General features: G+C 45.5%; 2 protein-coding genes across 3 annotated transcripts in view; one reads left to right on the top strand and one right to left on the bottom strand.

The window, feature by feature from the left end:
* LOC143735403 (cell adhesion molecule CEACAM3-like) overlaps positions 1-5,992 on the top strand; it is a 37,517-nt gene extending 31,525 nt beyond the window's left edge. For both annotated transcript variants that reach the window (XM_077225519.1, XM_077225518.1), the window contains 3 exons: positions 3,360-3,653; positions 4,357-4,668; positions 5,645-5,992. In XM_077225519.1, the coding sequence (XP_077081634.1) occupies positions 3,360-3,653; positions 4,357-4,668; positions 5,645-5,655 (617 nt within the window). In that variant the 3' untranslated portion in view covers positions 5,656-5,992. The remainder of the gene's footprint in view (positions 1-3,359; positions 3,654-4,356; positions 4,669-5,644) is intronic.
* Positions 1-20,605, bottom strand: part of LOC143735469 (uncharacterized) — a 204,678-nt gene that overhangs the window by 173,947 nt on the left and 10,126 nt on the right. The gene's annotated exons all lie outside the window — the stretch shown is intronic.

The following is a 20,605-nucleotide window of genomic DNA, read 5'->3' as shown; positions in this document are numbered from 1 at the left end:
GAATCTCATCAAGAGCAGTACAGTGGTTTTTCTGAAACAATTTCAGAGGCTCCTGGGGCATATGGCAGCCGCAGCCGCAGTTACACCGCTCGGCCTGCTTCATATGAGACCACTCCAGCACTGGCTTCGCGACCGAGTCCCGTGGTGGGCGTGGCAGAGAGGCATGCTCCGTGTGAAAATCACCCCGGCCTGCCTCCAAACCCTCAGCCCGTGGTCGGACCTTTCGTTTCTCCGGGCCGGTGTGTACAGGCATGCTGTGGTTTCCACAGATGCCTCCAACACCGGCTGGGGGCTACGTACAAAGGGCATGCAGTAGCTGGCACCTGGACGGGGTCCCACCTGCATTGGCACATCAACTGCCTCGAGTTGTTAGCAGTGCTCCTTGCTTTGAGAGACGCCTCAAGACGAAGCTGCTCGGCAAGCATGTACTGGTCCGAACGGACAACACGGCGACCGTTGCGTACATCAACCGCCAAGGTGGGCTACGTTCCCGTCGCATGTCACAACTCGCCCACCACCTCCTCCTATGGAGTCAGAAGCATCTGAGGTCGCTTCGTGCCGTTCACATCCCTGGCCTGCTCAATCGTGCCGCCGACGAGCTCTCACGACAGATTGTGGCCTCCGGGGAATGGCGACTCCATCCCCAGGCGGTCCAGCTGATATGGGATCACTTCGGGGCCGCACAGATAGATCTGTTTGCCTCTCCGGACTCGTCCCATTGCCAGTTGTTTTATTGCCGCACCGAGGGGACCCTCGGCACGGATGCACTGGCTCACAGCTGGCCCCGGGGCCTCTGCAAGTATGCTTTTCCCCCAGTGAGCCAGATGGCACAACTACTGTGCAAAATCAGGGAGGAAGAGGAGCAGGTTTTGCTAGTTGCGCCTTATTGGCCCAACCGAACCTGGTTCCCCGAACTTTTTCTCCTCTCGACAGCTCCTCCCGGGCCCATTCATCTGAGAGAGGACCTACTCTCTCAGGGACACGGGGCACCATATGGCACCCGCGTCCAGACTTTTGGAGACTCCATGTGTGGTCCCTGGACGGGACGCGGAGGTTCTAGGTAATCTACCACAGGCAGTCGTAGATACCATCACTTCAGCGAGAGCTTCCTCTACGAGGCTTGCTTACTCCCTGAAGTGGAACCTGTTCGTTGAGTGGTGTGCTTCTCACAGAGAAGACCCCCGAAGGTGTTCGATCATTTTCGTGCTTTCTTTCCTGCAAGAGGCTTTGGAGCGTCGGCTGTCCCCCTCCACCCTCAAAGTGTATGTTGCCGCTATTGCCGCACATCACGATGCAGTAGACGGGAAATCCCTGGGGAAGCATGATCTGATCGTCAGGTTCCTGAGGGGAGCGAGGAGATTGAATCCGCCTCGCCCCCCCTCTATACCCTCTTGGGACTGATCTCTGGTGCTAACCGCAGAGAACGCCCTTCGAGCCTTTGCAGGTAGCAGAGTTAAAAATTCTGTACCAAAAGACAGTTCTCCTGCTTGCTTTGGCCTCCATCAAGAGGGTAGGGGACCTGCACGCATTTTCGGTCAGCGAATCGTGCCTGGAATTCGGGCCGGCTAACTCTCACGATGTCCTGAGACCCCGGCCTGGATATGTGCCCACGGTTCCTACCACCCCCTTTCGGGACCAGGTGGTGAACCTGCAAGCGCTGCCCCCGGAGGAGGCAGACCCAGCCCTGGCTTTTCTCTGCCCCGTTCGCGCTCTGCGCTTATACGTGGACAGAACGCAAAGCTTTAGGACCTCAGAGCAGCTCTTCGTCTGTTACGGAGATCAGCGGAAGGGAAAGGCTGTCTCCAAGCAGAGGTTGGCCCACTGGATAGTGGATGCCATCATCTTGGCGTATGAGTCCCAAGGTGAACCCTGTCCCCCCGGACTGCGAGCTCACTCCACAAGGAGTGTTGCCGCTTCTTGGGCGTTGGCACAGGGTGCCTCACTGACAGATGTCTGTAGAGCTGCGGGCTGGGCAACACCTAATACGTTTGCTAGATTCTATAGCCTACGTGTCGAACCGGTTGCTTCCCGTGTGCTCTCTTCTCATAGAAGTCAGTAACACCGTGAGCCCCGGTTCAGTATCGGCTTGCTGCGCCATTCCCCTCCTACGGACCGGATACGTGCGCCATTTTGCTCCAGTTGAATTCCCTTATCCGGAACCTGTTGAGCTCCTCCGCACCCCTCCAACGTCGGACGTGGTGGAACGTCCGGTGTTACGCCTACCACTCGTATGCAGTGTGGAACCCGTGTTAGGCTGGGTCCATGTGTTGCGGTCCCTACGGCGACCCCATATGTGTATTCTTCCACGATACGGCTCCCCAAGGTGAGCTCGTGTCTTTCCCTTGGCAGAGTCCTGCCGTCACTGTAAATCGGTGTTGCCTCCCCCCTCTCTAGGCTGGAGCCACCCCAGTGATATTCCATATGTTATACTGCCTGGTCCTCCGCCCAGTTCATATGCGTATTCCCCCCCCCCCCCTTTTTTCGGGGTTGGTTGGGCTTCCGCAGCGTCCCTTCCTTCCGATGTTGGGCACGCTTTCCCAGTGTTACCAAGTCTAACTGAGGGGGTCTTGTAGAACAGCAGCGACTTCCTGGCATAAGCCCTGTCCTTTTCCGCTAAAATGTCGGGAGGATCAGAAGGCTTTTGTCTAGGCACTGGAAGGTGGCAGCGTTAGTGGCGTGTTCAAAGGGTGATCCCATTTCAGTCGACCGTCGACTACCTCTGACGTTATCGAGTGAAAGGGAATCCTGTTTGCGTATGTAACCCACCATTCCCTGAAGGAGGGAACGGAGGACGTAGTCCCCTTGCCACTACCGCTGGACCACCGCTGACTCCGAGTTACGCTCGGCTCCTCAGCGAAAAGCAAATGGTGCGTGCATTTACTTCCGTATTTATACCCGCGCTGCGGGGCGGAGTGTGAGATGCAGATCTCGCACGCCAATGTGTATTGGCTCGTTCAATAATACTCGAAGACAATAGGCTCCCTGGCATGATCCCATTTCAGTCGACCGTCGACTACGTCCTCCGTTCCCTCCTTCAGGGAACGGTGGGTTGCATACGCAACCAGGACGTTCTGTTGCTGCCTTACATCCATGAGTATTTCATTCAGTCATTATTTAGAGCAGAATTCTGTAAATAAAGCAACATTTTACAGTCTTCCTGTAAAAGTAATGGTTTTTGATGCAGCAAACTGAGACAGTTATATGTAAAGTTCATTTTCAAGCTGATTTTAAATCCCTATCTGAATAATCTTTGCGGAGTACTGTCAAACTATGATGTTCACATGCAAACGCACTTACATAATGGAAACCTTTTCTCTGTATTTCTCCGGTTCTTTGTGCTGCTGTCACAACTGTGACAGTGTTGAAGACAATAGGGATGAGGGGAAAGAATGTGACTCTAAACCCTGATACTGAAGTACAGAGAGATGATCTGATCCTGTGGATGTTTGGAGATCAAGACAATCTCATCGCTCAACTGACCGGAGAGACCGGAGAGACGACATATGATGCAGACGAGAGATTCAGAGACAAACTGAAGCTGAACAAGAACACTGGATCTCTGAGCATCAGTGACATCACATCTGGACCGTATAATCTACAGATCATCAGCAGCAAGAGGACGTCATACAGGAAATTCAGAGTTTTCAAGTCTTGTGAGTCTTTCGTTTTCCTTTTAGTACTATTATTGCTAAAGAAATGATGAACAAAATGTATACAATATGTCTCCTCCTTGCCCCAAATTAAATTAAAACATGAAAAGCTTTGCAAAACCAACTGAACGAACCAATCTACAACAAATCTGATTAGCTATTAATCTGGTTTGCATACAGTGAACAGAAATCATTCACAAATTACGACACTTTACAGTAGTACGGTGATAGCAACATATTTCTATAGACAAAAGGCATCATAAACACACAGGAGGACAAGGAGTGAGATCCCGCAGGAAAAGTACACAAGCTAAGAATTCTTTATATCAAGTATTTCAGACAAACTAATACTTTAACACGTCTTTGCCTTTCCCTGTCAGTTGCTTTGACAGATGTGTGCATCTGTTAAATGTTTCATATATATTTCATCAGCACATAACTTACATTTTACAGTTATATCATCTGTAAATTTGAGAACGTCACGCGAGTATTTCCATTTCCAAAAAGTTTCAATGAACGAGCGGTTTGCGTACATGCACATCAAGAAGACGGAGCGCAGTAGTTCATTTTCTGAATTTGGATTGTACAGAATAGTATAATTATTAAATACAATAAATTTAGACTATATCCAGTGATATTACACGGTCACGTTCAACTGAGGTCTCATGTCAATGTCTGTACGAGTATTTTTCTGTTTGTTCTCCAGGTGAGTCCGGTCCCAAGACAGTGCCAGTGATGGCGGGAGAATGTTTAGTTTTAATCACTGATTTTAAGGAAAGACATGAGAAAGTGGAGTGGAAATTTGAAAATAAAATTCTCACAACTGGAATGAATGGAGACATCAGTAAGACTTTTTACAGTGATGATGTGAGATTCAGAGGCAGACTTGAGCTTCACCATCAAACTGGATCTCTCACCATCAAAGACACCAGAACCAGCGACACTGGAGTTTATCATCTAAATCTCTGCAGCAGAGGCGGAAAGAACATTATCTGGGAATGCAGTGTTACTGTCAGTGGTGAGTAAATCTTCCAATATGACTTTTTCATTATTTTAATTTTTATTATTTTTTTGAAAAATAAACATTTTGTCATCGTTTACTTGCTGTCATGTTGTGCGAAACTTAACTTTATTTCTTCTGTGGAAGTATCTTTCTGCTTTGAAGACTAAAATTTCATAATCTAATATTGTTTTTAGTATTATTATTACTTTTTATGAATATTCATAATCAGTAGTATTATGTATCTGTATTATTACTTTTTATATACATTCATAATCATTTGTAATCATCGTATTTTGTGAATCATAGTGTTCTTGAATACATATGTGGGTGAGAGAGACTTTGGGTGACTTTGAGTGTGTGTGGGAAGACCTAGACTGAGAGTTTATGAAGTTTCCACCGGGATTGGATATACATTCCAATGTTAGGAAACATATGTTCCTCTGGTAATGTATGTGTTCCTATGGTAATGTAGTTTTGTTTTGGCCAGTAGTATAAAAACCGAGCCTCTTTGTCCAGAGGACAGGGAAAGATGACAGAGATGCTGGAATGAAGACCTTTGTTTGGTCCATTGTCACTCCTATGTCTTACATAATTTGGTCAAATAAATAAGAGATCTCTTGGCAAAATAACTGGTGTCTGTGTCCCGTGAATTAAACAACAAAAGGGGAAAAGCATGATTTTTAAATCTACAGCTTTTTTCCAAATAATGAAGTAGATTCTACCATTTAGAGTCAGTCTCCAGAAAGGACCAAGAATTCCATATGCACTAAATTCCTATTCTATTAAAGTCTTATGTTACTTGGTGTGAGATGTAGATCATTATTTACTCAAGTTAGTAAGACTAAGTTCACAAATCTTGTTAATTTGTTAGAAAAGAACAAGTGCTCAAACAAGACTGAACTTGGTCCTTTGTAATGTTATGGTAAATTCTTGTCATTAGTTTTGATGTCTGATTACAGATCTTCCTTTTTTTAATGTCTTTGTTTTTCAGATTCTAGATGAAACCAAATGAATAATTTAGCAATTGTACTGATGAATGGTGAGGTTCCTGATGGAGTAAATATGCAGCAGGCCACGAGTCCAGTTTGATGTGAAGACACTTTTGTGCTTGGGTGGGTGTTGGAGAAAACGTATGTGTAACAGTATAATGGATTCTTGCACTAGCTCTTAACCCTTTAAAATAATTCTAGGATGGTAGTCTCAGCATGAAGAATATGACAGAATGACCTCTAGTTCACGATGGGGAATGGTCTCCTTTTTTTCCCTATTATAATACAGTCTACGGTCCTCTTGGCTGCAGATGTACTAGTGGTAAGCTAGCCAGAAACTGACCATATGTGGTCTTTGCGAACGGTCAATTGTGTCCAATAGAGATAACTGGCGCAGCCAAAAGTCCCATTTCTAAATGTAAATACTACTTCTATAGTTTGTGAAAATATTTTACACTTGTTTGTATTTTTGTTGCACAAGACAGTTTACACAAGTGTTTACACTACTATATATATATATATATATATATATAAAGTCACTTTGCTTCAGTGTTCTATTGTTATAAAACAATGTTTCCATTTACTTTACTTTCTGAACTTTTTTGGACACATCTGCATTGTCAGTAAATAAAAAAACACCAGTTTTTCACTGAAAAGAGCCTATAACTATAATAATGTTGTAATAAAAGCAAACCTTGCTCAGGGATCGTTAAATGTCGACAAATTTTAATCTGGACATCTAGAATATCCCAGTATAACTTTCTAAAGGAAAAAATCCAAACTTCAGGAGGTTCTGTTTGAGTTGAATAAAAAAAAAGGGTAAATGCGTCCATATCATCTGTTTAAAATGATATATGGCACTTGATGCTGACTGCTATAATGGGTTAGAAAATAAAGAAGTACAGACGAGTCAGGTGCCCCACAGATGTTCTAGGTCTTTAAGGGTTAAAGTGACAGCAGCCTGTTATGTTGTAAATGATGACAGAATGTAATTCTTGTGTGAATTATACCTTTAACACCAGTATTGAGTTAATGTGCATGTTCATATTTATGCTCATGTTTTTGTGATCAAATCTGATTGTGATCAACTCTTGTAGCAACTTAAAAAAATGAGTGTTGTGACGTGTATTATTCACTATTAGTATTATGTATTATGTATTAGTAATTAGTATTATGCACATTTGTAAGTCATTTAAATAAACGTTCAAATAAAGATATTAATCTATGTGTATTTGATCTTTCTATCTGATCATTATTGTATTCTAGAGGACAAACACTGTTCCCTTTCGAGAGGTCTCTCCTATTGCGTAAGTAGCTTACGCTATGGGAAAACTCCTTTTCTCGAGAATATTGAAGTCTTTATGTAAAACGCATTGCAGCTGCACAGCAGACAGCAATGAGCGAAGGAGCTCGGTCATTGACTGTGCTGCGGCAACTTGCTCGAACCAATGACGGGGCGACTCTGAATGCGCGACCAATGAGCGCCCGCGCGCGTCAGAGCCCGCCAAGATGGGCGTGGCCAAGAGCTATATATTGGGCGCCCCGTCATGAGAGTTCTTTAGATTTAATCTCCTTCAGCGAACACCTTCTTCGCTGAATCCTCCGGATTATTGAAAGCCTTCGCCGCCGTGGAAAAGCATACCAGCGGGATTGCTACGAGGACGTCGGCATCTTCAGCCGCCTTCGAACGCCATCCTACTGAGCCATCCGGCGCGCTACACGCAAGTATTTACATCTGTTCGCCCCGCGACATTTGTAAAAGAGCAAATTTCTGAGGCGTTGTTTCAAATGCCTTCCTGCGCGTCGTGCAGAGACCTTCTTCCGGACGGGGATCGTCACATCATCTGCGCTCGCTGCCTGGGCCGGGACCACGCAGACGCTGCTTTGACCAAGGGCGGATGCCCGGAATGTGACAACCTGGGTCTCTCCGCACTGCGGGCTCGCTTCGCCGCTTTCGCCGCGAGCAAGCCCATCGCCGACACCCCTCTGTTTGAGCCGCGTGTTACGAAAAAGCGCCGCTCACAGAGGCTTCCTGAACCTGAGCTCAGTGACGTCACGCCGAGCCAGTCTCCGCGTGCTTCACCGCCGCTCTTGTCTTCCCCACCGCCGGTTCAGTTCACTCAGCCGGACCCACACCCCTCTAGCAGAGCGGTGGGCCTTGTGACTTTCGGCGCGTCCGAGGACGACGGGGGAGTAGATGACTCTTTTTCCATCGACGCTGCATCTGACGACTGGCCGGGCTCCACTTTCGACCCCGCCCTGTCGACGCTAACTAACACGAGTGGGGACTCCTCTATGGATACAGAGATTGTCCGCATCCTCTCGAAGGCCGTGGAGGACCTCGGGCTCGATTGGTCTTATCCCGAAGAACCAACCCGAAGCCAACTGGACAAGTGGTTTCTGCAGGGGCGCCAGCAGGCCCCTCGGCAAAGGCCTTCTCCTTTCTTCCTGGAAATTCACGACGAACTCACCAAGTCATGGAAAGCCCCCCACTCTGCACGTCTGAAGCCTTCTTTTTCTTCGTCGCTCTCCTCTGTGGACGGCGCGAAGGAAAGAGGCTACGAGGGAACGCCGCCCCTCGAGGAGGCCGTGGCCAATCATCTCTGCCCGCCCTCCACCACCGGATGGAAAGCCAAGGCTTCCCACCCCTCGAAGCCCTGCCGCACTACTTCGGCTCTCGCTGGTCGCGCCTACGCCGCCGCCGGCCAAGCTGCGTCAGCGCTTCACTCAATGGCGGTACTTCAAGTGTTCCAAGCCAAGCTTCTCCGCTCCCTGGACGAGTCTGGCCCCGAACCCGGAACCTTCAAGGACCTACGCAGCGCGACTGACATAGCCCTGCGAGCCACGAAGGCCACCGCCTAGTCTATTGGCTGCGCCATGGCTAATTTGACTGTTCTCGAGCGAAATTTGTGGCTGACTCTGACGGAGATGAAGGACGCGGATAAGGCCCCGTTTCTCGACGTGCCTATCTCCACCAGCGGGCTGTTTGGACCGGCAGTTAAAGGTTTCGCCGAACGCTTCACTGAGGCCCAGAACGCTTCACAAGCTATGCGCCATTTCCTGCCTAAGCGCTCCAGCTCGTCGCAGAGCAGACAGAGGCCGCCACAGCCGCAGCGGGCTAGAACAGCCCCCACCGCCTCTCAGCCCACGCCTCAGACTGACGCTCGACGCCGCTCGCGCTCCAACAACCACAAGCCGCCTCCTGAGCGACGGGGTCCTCGGCCCAAGATTGTGCTGAACCCTAAGCCTCGAAAGCCTTCCTAGCCACAGGAATGAGAAGAGAGAGTGCGTGTCTCGCAAAAGCCGGACCACTCTCTCTGCAAAATCTCAAACATTACCCAGTCCCCGTACTGACGGCTGGAAATGTCTATACAGCAGTCAATGGGCCAGTCACAGAGCTGGCTCACCTGCAAACAAACGCCGTTTTTACGGCGACACACAGAAAACACAAAAAGAGTCTTTTTCTGCCTGTGTCACTAAGGGTTCACATGTCCACAAAGTGTGCATTCCCAGATACTGTCAAAATAGTGCCAAATTCATTCCCAGCTCAGGCTGCACGCCCCATGAATGTAGATCACGTGCCTACGGTCATGTACGCACCACTACACACAAGCACTGTTCACACAGTTATGAATTCATCCCCAGTAAAAGCGGGAAACATTATAAAAGTGACGCGTGTGCCTACCACTGTCTATGCACCCCCACTTATAAACACTGTCCCTATAGTGTCAAACACAACCCCAGCTCAGGCTGCGAGTCTTACAGACATAGCGCGCGCTGTTGTAATCACCATTCACTCAGCTGTTCAGCGCGCGCCCGCGCCTCTGAGAGCTACGAGGTCAGGCGATTCGCTGGCCGGGTCCCTACGTCACAGCGGCCCGCCCCTAGCCTGTATTCAGCCCATATCTGTACACGCAGCGGCATGGGAAAACATTCCAGATATGCCGAAATGGGTGTTGAATATAATAAAGCACGGATACTCGCTCCAGTTCGCTCGCAGACCACCACGTTTTACGACTGTGGTCGAAACGAAAGTGAGAAAGGAGTGTTCGGATGTTCTACGCACCGAGGTGCGCAAATTAATAGAAAAGGGCGCTGTGGAAACTGTTTCCCCCTCTATGAGCGGGGCAGGTTTTTACAGCCGCTATTTTCTCGTCCCGAAAAAGGATGGCGGTCTCCGCCCCATCCTAGATCTCAGACACCTGAACAAAGCACTAATGATTCGCTCGTTCAGAATGTTAACAACCAAACATATCCTCGCGCAAGTATGCCCAGGAGATTGGTTTCTCTCAGTGGATCTGAAAGATGCTTACTTTCACATTCCAATAGCGCCTCATCACAGGCCTTTTCTGAGATTCGCTTTCGAGGGACAGTCTTACCAGTACACAGTACTTCCGTTCGGCCTGTCCCTTGCTCCCCGTACATTCACGAAATGTATGGATGCAGCACTTTCCCCCTTGAGACGAAGGGGAGTGAGAATACTGAATTATCTCGACGATTGGCTGGTCCTAGCACAATCAGAGAGTCAGTTAATACCACACAGATCTTGGATTATCAGCCATCTAGAATGCCTGGGTCTAAGAATCAATTTTGCAAAAAGTATACTATCTCCCAGCCAGAAGATTTCTTTCCTGGGAATAGTTCTAGACTTGATGCAAATGACAGCTCGTCTCTCATCAGAGCGCGCGCTCACCATCCGGCGCCTTGCAACATCATTCAGGGCGGGCGCGCGCGCCCCCGTCAAGCGGTTTCAGAGGTTGCTGGGTCTCATGGCCTCAGCATCGGCCTTACTCCAGCTAGGATTGTTGCATATGCGTCCTCTCCAACGCTGGCTCAAGAGCCGCGCCCCTGCTCACGCGTGGCGTTCGGGCCACCTTTTAATCAGAGCGAACCACGGCTGTATAAAAGCCCTGACGCACTGGAAAGCCGCCGACTGGTACCAGTCAGGCGTGAGTCTGGGTGTGAACACAGGGAGAAAGATGATCACAACAGATGCCTCCAAAATAGGTTGGGGGGCCCTTTACGAGGGCAGGCCTGTCTCCGGCTTTTGGTCAGACCCGGAGAAGCGCCTAAACTGTCTGGAGATGAAAGCGGTCGCTTTGGCTCTCAGAGCCCTGCTTCCACATCTAAGTACACAAATCGCCAGGTAGTGTCGTACACAAATTGCTCCATGCATTCAATGGCCAGGAGACTCATCTTATGGTCCCAGCACAACTTGCGCTAGCTGAGAGCAGCGCATGTGCCAGGCGCGCTGAACCAAGGGGCAGACATGCTATCCAGAGACAAGATTCTCCCAGCAGAATGGGCTCTCAACCCGCTGACGATTCAGTGGTTATGGAAAATATTTGGCGAGGCGGAGGTCGACCTCTTCGCCTCCAAGGAGAATGCACACTGCTCTCTTTTCTTCACGAAAAGCACGGACGCGCTCGCCCAGAGCTGGCCGAGCCGCCCCTTATATGCTTTTCCCCCGATCGCGATGCTGCCACAGGTCATCAGTCGGGTCAGAGAGGAGAAAAACGCAGTGCTCCTGATAGCCACACCTCTGGAAGAACCAAACATGGTTTCCAGAATTGATGCAAATGCAATCTGCACCACGACCGATTCCACTGAGGCCAGACCTCCTCAGTCAGGCCAGCGGGATGATATTTCATCCCCGCCCGATCTGTGGGCCCTTCATGCATGGCCCCTCAATGGGTTCCCAGGAACCTCACGAGTGGAGCGCTAAAAACCATCGCTGAGGCGCGGGCGCCCTCCACGAGACGCTTATATGCCCAGAAATGGAAAGTGTTCAGTGACTGGTGTAACGCCGAGGGCCTGAACCCTGAAACATGCGAGATTACGAATGTACTCGCTTTTCTACAAGGGCTTCTGGAGGCGGGCCGCTCCCCCTCCACGCTCAAAGTATATGTGGCGGCCATCACAGCGTCACACGACCCTGTGATGGAACGTCCATTGGGAAGAAACAACCTAATTATTCGATTCCTAAGGGGTGCTAGGAGGATGAACCCTTCACGCCCCCCCTCAGTGCCGATCCGGGACCTAGCTACTGTCCTAGACGCCCTTAAAGGGCCCCCGTTCGAACCACTCCGAACCGTGCACCTTAAGCAGCTCTCGCTCAAAACTGCGCTCTTGCTGGCACTCGCCTCGGTCAAGAGAGTGGGCGATCTGCCTGCTTGGAATTCGGACCTAACGACTGCAGGGTCGTCCTTAGGCCAAAACATGGGTATATTCCTAAAGTGCTCACCACTCCCTTCAGAGCACAGGTTATCTCCCTAACTGCGCTATCGTCTCCAGCAGACGAACACGACGCTAACCTACTCTGCCCCGTTAGGGCTCTCAGAGTGTATTTGGAGCGTTCTGCCCTATTCAGACAGGAAGAACAACTGTTTGTATGCTTTGGCGGCCGTACGAAGGGTTCCGCCGTTTCAAAGCAGAGAATCTCTCACTGGATAGTTGAGGCTATAGCTCTGGCTTATGAAGCCAAGGGACTGAAATGCCCCTGGGGAGTCAAAGCACATTCCACCAGGAGTGTGGCTTCTTCCTGGGCGTGGATACCGATCGAGGATATTTGTGCGGCGGCAGGCTGAGCCTCACCGTCCACATTTATCAGGTTTTACAACCTACAGGTCCCGACATTGCATTCCAATGTACTATCAGCATGATGCTAGTAGAACTATGAGTTCGTATCTAGATTATGTATGTGCTTGTGTCACACTGAGCGCCTTCTGGCCGCTCTTTACTTTTTTCCCACATATAAAGCCTCGCCCCTGCCGGCTAGTTGGATGATAACTTTGCTTTTTAGCTTAGGCACCTGCCTCTGGCTATCAGAAGGCGAAGTTCAGCACGCATGGCGTTTTGCATGGTGTTCCCATAGCGTAAGCTACTTACGCAATAGGAGAGACCTCTCGAAAGGGAACGACTCGGTTACTAACGTAACCTCGGTTCCCTGAGAGGAGGGAACGAGTATTGCGTAAGCTGCCGTGCTTGTGCTTGGTCAGTTCGCTTCAGTCGTTTTAACCTAAAGAACTCTCATGATGGGGCGCCCAATATATAGCTCTTGGCCACGCCCATCTTGGCGGGCTCTGACGCGCGCGGGCGCGAGGTGCGCTCATTGGTCGCACATTCAGAGTCGCCCCGTCATTGGTTCGAGCACGTTGCCGCAGCACAGCCAATGACCGAGCTCCTTCGCTCATTGCTGTCTGCTGTGCAGCTGCAATGCGTTTTACATAAAGACTTCAATATTCTCGAGAAAAGGAGTTTTCCCATAGCGTAAGCTACTTACGCAATACTCGTTCCCTCATCTCAGGGAACCGAGGTTACGTTAGTAACCGAGTCGATTCCGTTGTTAACTGATATAGCTTTGTTTTATAAACTCTAATTAAATATATATATAGCTTTGTTTTATAAACTCTAATTAAATATACTTGTGTGTCTTAATAGTTTTTTGTTGTAGTTTGAAACAAGTTGTTTGAAATCACTTGGTTCATACTGTATGCTCTGACAAAAAAATCCAATTTGAAAAGATATGGCAGTTATCAAACCACATCTAATCAAAACGCAGTAAAAACTAAAATATTCTCTAGTTGAATTCAAAGCAATGGCCGATTATATTCCATCATCAGTTAAATTTTATTTAATGCATACAACTTATCCGTCTTCCTTAATTTTTAATTCGGAGCCAAACGACTATCGCTGTAGCAACAGTTTTCTGAACTTTCTGAGTTTTCTTTTTAATAATCATCTGAAACTTGGCAAACTATCAAACTGGCGGTTCTAGTAAGATGAAAAAAAAAAAATATATATATATATATATATACATATATATCGGCGGAGAGTGTCAGGAACGAGTTACAGCACGTGTGCTGGCTCTCCCACACCGCCGTCCCCATAATGCCGCCCTCCCAGTCAGCAAAGTCAAAACAAAAGCTATACCGTGGCTGGTTCAGTGTTGAAAGTGCAGTGCGAAGTGCATGGCGCAGCGGGTCAAAAATGCTCTGCAATGAGCCGGTTCTCCAGAGTAGGCTTCTGGGATGTGTAGGCAAGGCTCCGACTGGGAGGGGTTCTCTGGTGGTGTGGGGGGAACGGCTGGTGCGGGTGGCGCAGCGGGAGCACGTAGGCGTTGGATCTGCTGGGTGAGCTCGGACACCTGCGTCACCAGGGCTTGTACTGCGCGACTCGTGTCGCTGATCTCTCTTTCTTGTGAGTCCATTCTCCGAAAACTGTGGTGAATGAACTCCTCAGGGTTGACGAAGGCGCGCTCGCTGCTTCCATTCCATGGTCAGATCGTTCTGTCATGGTGACCCAAATGGGTAACAGGAAGCAAATGCGAGCAACAATATTTATTTAGAGAAATATGCACAGTGAAGAGACAAACGGTGGAAACAGTACAAGCTGATGGTGGTGGGTGACGCAGGGACTTCGATGGTCAGGTACGTGAAGAGGTGCAGACAGTGATGAGATGACGGTAAGACAATAATAATCCACAAGGTGACGAATAATCTACAGAACGACGAGCAACAGGAAACACAAGGCAGGAACACGAAGACTGGGTCACTAACACCGACAACATCAAACAACGATCTGACAAGGATGAAAAAACAGTGGTGAGCATATAAAGCGTGGCGAGAGTGCCTGCAGCTGGTGATGCAATGATGATCAGCTGGAGCGGATTAGGTAATGACATACATTCACGCCCACTACACACGTGCACTCATACAACAACATAAACACAAGACTAGAAGGGACAATGAATGTGTCTACCGTGACAGGCATACGGTATAATTGCAATCCTGAATCAGATCCATAATAAATCAATAATGTTTAGAGGGTTTACAAAAATCACATTAACTTCATGGCGATTATGCGGGGGTAAAATGTCTGTACAATACATACCGTGCATGGACTAAAACACACCTTTATTTTTTTGTGATCTTTTACGTTGCTGTGAACCCTGCAATGGTGGCTGCACAGCTGGGACCTGGTGTGCTGGTTCCTGGATAGGTGGAGCTGGGTGTGGTGGTGTATGGCTGGAGAGAGCCAGGAGTGCAGGTTCCTGGATTGGTGGAGCTGGGTGTGGGGTTGTAAGACTGGAGAGAGCCAGGAGTGCTGGTTCCTGGATGAGTGGAGCCTGGTGAGCTGGTTCTCGGATGGATGGAGCAGGGTGTGGTGATGTGTGGTAGGAAGGAGACGGGTGTGGTGATGTGCAGACAGATATAGTCTGGGTTGCTGGTGTGTCAATGGATGGAGCCTGGTTTTGTGATGGTGTGGCTGGTGTTTCTTGTTGTGGTGACTGGATATGGGTGGTAGGGGTTAAGTCACATGACACAGAATGTAGGATGAAGTTCTCCTCTTCTTGAGGCAGTTGGTCTGGGTTGAGTCTTGTCCAACCTATAAGTACAACCTATATGTACATGGGACACACACAAATATAATATGCAATTAGGCCAAAGTGAAAATAAATGCAACCCCAAATCAACCTAGACGGTAAAAAAAGATGGACGTAGTGAATGTGATTTTACCCACATGATTCTGAAAGGCATGGGGCAGAGGAGTCAAGGAAGAATGGAGAATGGGTTGCATATGTCCTCTTTCAACAGCTGTTAAATAGAACACATTTTCTTTTGTGTTCTTTTGTGTGTTATTATTTTTTATATGGCCATTATTGTGTCACAGTCTAAGTTGCAAAGAACATTGTCATCCATTGTAAACATTGCATGCTGAGATGTTGTTTATATTGATGTGTGTAGGCTGTAGAAGTAACGTTAGCTTGCTGTTTGAGGGAGAAAAGTTTCACGGGCGTCGAGGGGTCTGGTCTTTTTATGTTATTTGACTAAAAACTATTATTTTTACTTTAAACTAGTTATTATTATTATTATTATTACAGTATTTATTTAAAAAACGTATAGTGCCATAAAAATTATCATCACAAATCTGGTAAGAGTTTAGGCTTATTATCACATACCGTTAAGCTTACCAATATCTTATGTTTTGTGTGCAGAAGCCTCTGTGAACATCTACCCTAGTACTATTATATAGGCTACTATTATTATATTATTATATTATAGCAGCCTGGGCAGAATCTGCAGCTTTACAGCAGGTCAGTGAGCTAGTGAAGGTTCCAAACACTGTCAACAATCTTTACATCTTGTCATGGTCACATAAAAATTATTTAATCAGCTAATATATCTCTATATGTTTGTTTTAATGTCTACAGTCTCAGATCAGCTCCAGCAGTATCAGCAGCAGCAGCAGTAGCAGTAACAACAACAGCAAAGGCAGCAAACTCACTTTGACTTTAGTAAGAATGTACCAGAACAGGTATCACATTAATGTTAAAAATCTTGTAAAGTATTAATTGCTGTTTCTGTTTGCTTTGTTTTTATTTTCATTGTATAAATGTAACTCTTGTATTTGTGTAAATCAGTTTATGCCATGAAAATAGCCATAGATGCTGATATGGCATTAAATAAAACTATACTGTACGAAACATGGGCCACGTTGATTTTGTCCTACACAGTTTACTATAACAGCTGTTCTTTATTATTCTGTATAACAGAGAAGAAAAAGCCATCAGGTTGGGACAACTTAAGATACTTCAGTTTCTAATCCCAGAGTTATTAATAGGTGCACACTGCACATTAATTTTTTTTTTTTTTACTTTTAAACGTAAAATTTGTCTTTTCTGTTCTGTTTCTTTTTCAAAACTGCATCAATGCATTTGCTACTGTATCGATACAGAATCATCCGTATTGATATATTACTGTATTGATATTTTGAGCAAAGCCCTATTTAAAGCCTTGTTCCGCATGTGCCCCCTTTTATACTTTGAGCACCTGCCCCTCCAGAGGTCTCTGCGCGGCCCTGCTAAACAGGTTATCTGTCACTTTTCAGAAAGGGCAGGGCGCAGGTCAAAGTAATATAGTAATCTGACGAGTAACGTAACTAGTAACTTTTAATTCCCTGTAATAAGTAAAGTAATATTATAACTTTTACAGGAGTAACAATTCCGGAGTAACTTGCCCAACACTAGTTGTGGTCTCAGTGACTTTCATGGCGTTAGGTACTTTTTTGCAAATTGTTTTACACAAATCCACCGTCAGCTTTTAATATAGGTCTGCTATAAGTGTGTGTAGCTCAGACACACAGACCTGCATGACAGAGACAACACAGAGGAGAGAGATGGAGGCAGCAATGTAACCTGGTTGCTACGTTGAGTTAGAGTCCTGGCTTTTATTTTATGAGAAACCACAGGAAGTCCTGTTTCCCATTTGCGCTTCCCAGCTGAGTGTTTAGGACCAGTCAAAACAATGCAGCCTCTATGCAGGAAAAACCCTGTGTAGTCTTTCATAAATTAACTGTAAACTATATTAAGACAAGTACTAAGCATGCAGTAAAGAAAATGTCAGTATTACCTTGAGTGTGATGTTCCAGGCTAAAAGGAGACGGAATCTGAGGCGACGAGCACGGAGGAAGAGAAAGAAGACACAGAACTTTTTATAACAAAGTTGTGAGAGGCTTTAAGGAGTCGACCATTGTTTAAGATCTATTATTGGATAGATTGTGCATATGATGTTGAATATGTAATATGGGGTTGTGATGTGTAAAAAGCCTTATAAAAGGTACTGTACTCCATGTGTAAACTAGACGCTGGAAGACAAGCCAGCCTCTCCATTGTTTGATGATCCAAGCCTGACACCTACTGGTGATACTTGTGAACTACTTTTAAAAACAAACCTTGTTACTTTGTACGAAACCTTTATTTAACGATTATAATAAATATACTTATAATTTTTATAAAAAAGATTGCCTGCCAACAAGTCTCTGCTTTCTATAAAGAACTTAACCACGGAGGGGTCTCTCTACTAGACTGTAAGTATGAGTTTGAATACTTATTATCTTAGGTAGAGTTTGATCAATACTTTACCTTACCTGAGATTCTAAACAAAATAAGGTAGAAGGTGCTGAGGAATTATATGCGATAATGAGATATTAGATCCTACACCATAAAACAATGTGTGTGCATTTCAAACAGGGCCGGCCCGAGGCATAAGCGAACTAAGCGGCTGCTTGGGGCCCCTTGGCCACCAGGGGGCCCCCCAATCGAGTCGAAAAATCGAAAAAAAATTTTTACATGACTTAAACAAGTGACATAAATGAATGAATTAATATGAATGAATGAATGAATAATTAAAGACAAGTAAATTCTGATTTCATGATCAATATACCTGCCTAAAACGGCTCCTGGGTTTGCCAGCGTTTAAGTCATGCGCATAATCTAGACACCTTGCGCGTGCATAGACAATTCGTGCGCAACTGCGCATAGTCACGGTAATGTTAAGCCATGTCACAAAAAGGACGTATCCCTCTGGTGCCGAAAATAGAAAGACAAAAATGACAGAGGAGGGGACAAAAAGAGCAAGATAAAAGTATGTTTGCATGATTATTTACGGTGTGTTTTGTGCAGCAATTGACCCATTCCTATCTACGGCAAGCCATGAGGGGAAAAACACATTGCATTCACACATATACAACGAGCGCCAGTACATCATTACCGGTATTATTGTAACAGGCTTTGTTGGATTCTGTCATGTACAATCCAACAAAGTCTGTTACAATAATAATAAATAAATAAAAAAGAAGATTTTAAAGGAAAGTTACACTGTATTGAGACAGTTGAGAAATAATGATATTTTTACAGTTTTCAACAATAATTGTCATTGTTGAACCCTTGCTCTTATTATGTTTCTGATTTCACAGTTTTGTCATTATTTTAGCAAATAATTCATATGATAGTTTTTGAGACAGTTTGTTTTAAGAAGTTTCAGAGAGTTAGTAAAAGAGTAAAGTAAAAGTTAAAACTTTTTTATTTAAGTAGGCTATCTATTTTTTATTAAGTATTTATTTTGTATTAATAAGACATAACCTCGCTGTATTAATTAATAATGTATCATTATTGCGTGGTATTTGTGTCAATAATCGTCAAGCACAGGTGACTCTGCGTAGTGGGCCCCCAAATCAAATTCTGCTTAGGGCCCCCAAAAGGCTCGGGCCGGCTCTGATTTCAAATATGTTAAATAAATGCAATCTCACCTTGTGATTACCATCAATTTGTAGACGGCATCCACATTGTCAAGGCATGTCTTAGCGGATGTGCTAAGGTGGGCATGCATTGGCAGCATTAGTTTAATTTGGCACATTCCTTGTCACCATCTTAGGAGGATGTGCAATCAGCAGCAGAGGCTTCATGCCAAGGGCATACAACTTCTCAAACTGTAACAGAGAGGTAGAAAGATCAATTATATGTACACAAAACTGTAGTTTACAGCTGAATTTGTCCTCAAGCTTGATCTGGAGATACATCAAAACTAGACAATATCTACAAACAATCAAACAATGATTTTTACATAATTTCTGAATAGATAAATGTGAGGATTTTTATGAGTTTCAACTCCCTAGACATAATAGTTTGGAAAAAACAGTAAACATGAATTATATTCTTATTAATAGTTTGGATGTGAGGCAATATATTATACCAGTTAATTTATTTGCTTATGTCAAAATAACAAAACACTTTTGGTGAATGAGATGATTGGAAAACTACATACCATAATGGCAGCATCATCAAGAACATGGGACTTTATGTTGTTTTTCTTCATGGATGACAACCACTGCTTCTGGCAGGTCTTTTTTTGTGAACCTATGATCAGAAATGGCTGGGAGTGAGAGAGATAGATTGAAAGAGTAATTAAAAAAGAGACAATAACAGAAAGAGTGATCGAAAGAGACAAGTGAGAGAGAGAGAGAGAGAGAAAGAGTGGCTCTTAAAAGTGTCGTTGGTTTTGATTTGTGTGTGTACATGTGTGTGTTGGTGGAGTCGAAATGTTGCAATAAAGCTGTAAAACAGGAAAAAGCAATCGATTATTAGAATACCCTTTATAGTAAATGAGCATTTCTTAATTCATAGGCCAGAGTAATTGTAATTAAATATTTATCAATCACAACCACTACATACAATACAAATCAATCCTTACTGTGGAAATATCAGATTTGTACCACATTCACTTGACACAAGCAAGTACCTACACAAATCTATTTTTATTTAGGCCTACAAATAATGGAAACAGTGGTCTTCTTCTGTCCTGTTGCATAAAGTGCTTCTTATAATAATCCACTGCTCTCTCTTCTCAATGTAGCAAATAACTAAAGTAACAATTAGTGGTCGAGCGATATATCGCCACGGCCGATATATGGGCCGATATTTGGCTTTTTTTAAAATATCGGCATTGGCCGATAAGTTTTTCTGATTGGCCGATGTTTTGGAAGCGGGACTTTTATTTTGACGGCGCTGCAGACTTTTTTTTTGACGGGCGGCGCTGAGAACACAGCACATGAGAAGAGAACGGCAGCGCCTGAATCTGATCACACAGCGCTCAATCACATTCTCCGTCTCTCTGTCAGTCATATCTAATACTTTGTTAGGCAGAACCTGTGGCTACAGAACTGGCAATCAAAGAAAGTAAATGGTATGCGAAAAAGTAATGCGTTTGCTTTTATATGATTTGTAACCGAAAAGGCAAACAATCAGGCTAAAATACTTTCTCATTTACCGTCAACATTCAGCAAATGCGTATCTACATAATTTAAACAAATCTCTGAATATCTAATAAACATTTAATTTCATAAACCTTGCAGATTTAATCGAATCTGCGAGTGACGGTCGGTCCGTGTGAAGTTAGTGAATGTGAACAGAAGATCAGCTTCACAGCAGACGTGATCGAAAAACTTTAAATCCTTCATTTTAAAATATGCTGTGCTATATCCAGTTGCCCACTGTGTCATATTCATGTCGTTTTCACTGTGTGCTGTAGCCTATGTAAAATTAGCGTTACCTTGTCAAAAGTCAAAGCAAAGAAAATATGATTATTAGTTCAAGAGTTTCTGGAAGTTTCACGGCAGTAGCATTT

Source organism: Siphateles boraxobius, unplaced genomic scaffold (assembly GCF_051911475.1).
Source record: "Siphateles boraxobius isolate OS27281-9 unplaced genomic scaffold, OSU_SipBor_1 13, whole genome shotgun sequence".
Lineage (NCBI taxonomy): Eukaryota > Metazoa > Chordata > Actinopteri > Cypriniformes > Leuciscidae > Siphateles > Siphateles boraxobius.
This window is presented reverse-complemented; position numbering and strand designations above follow the sequence as displayed.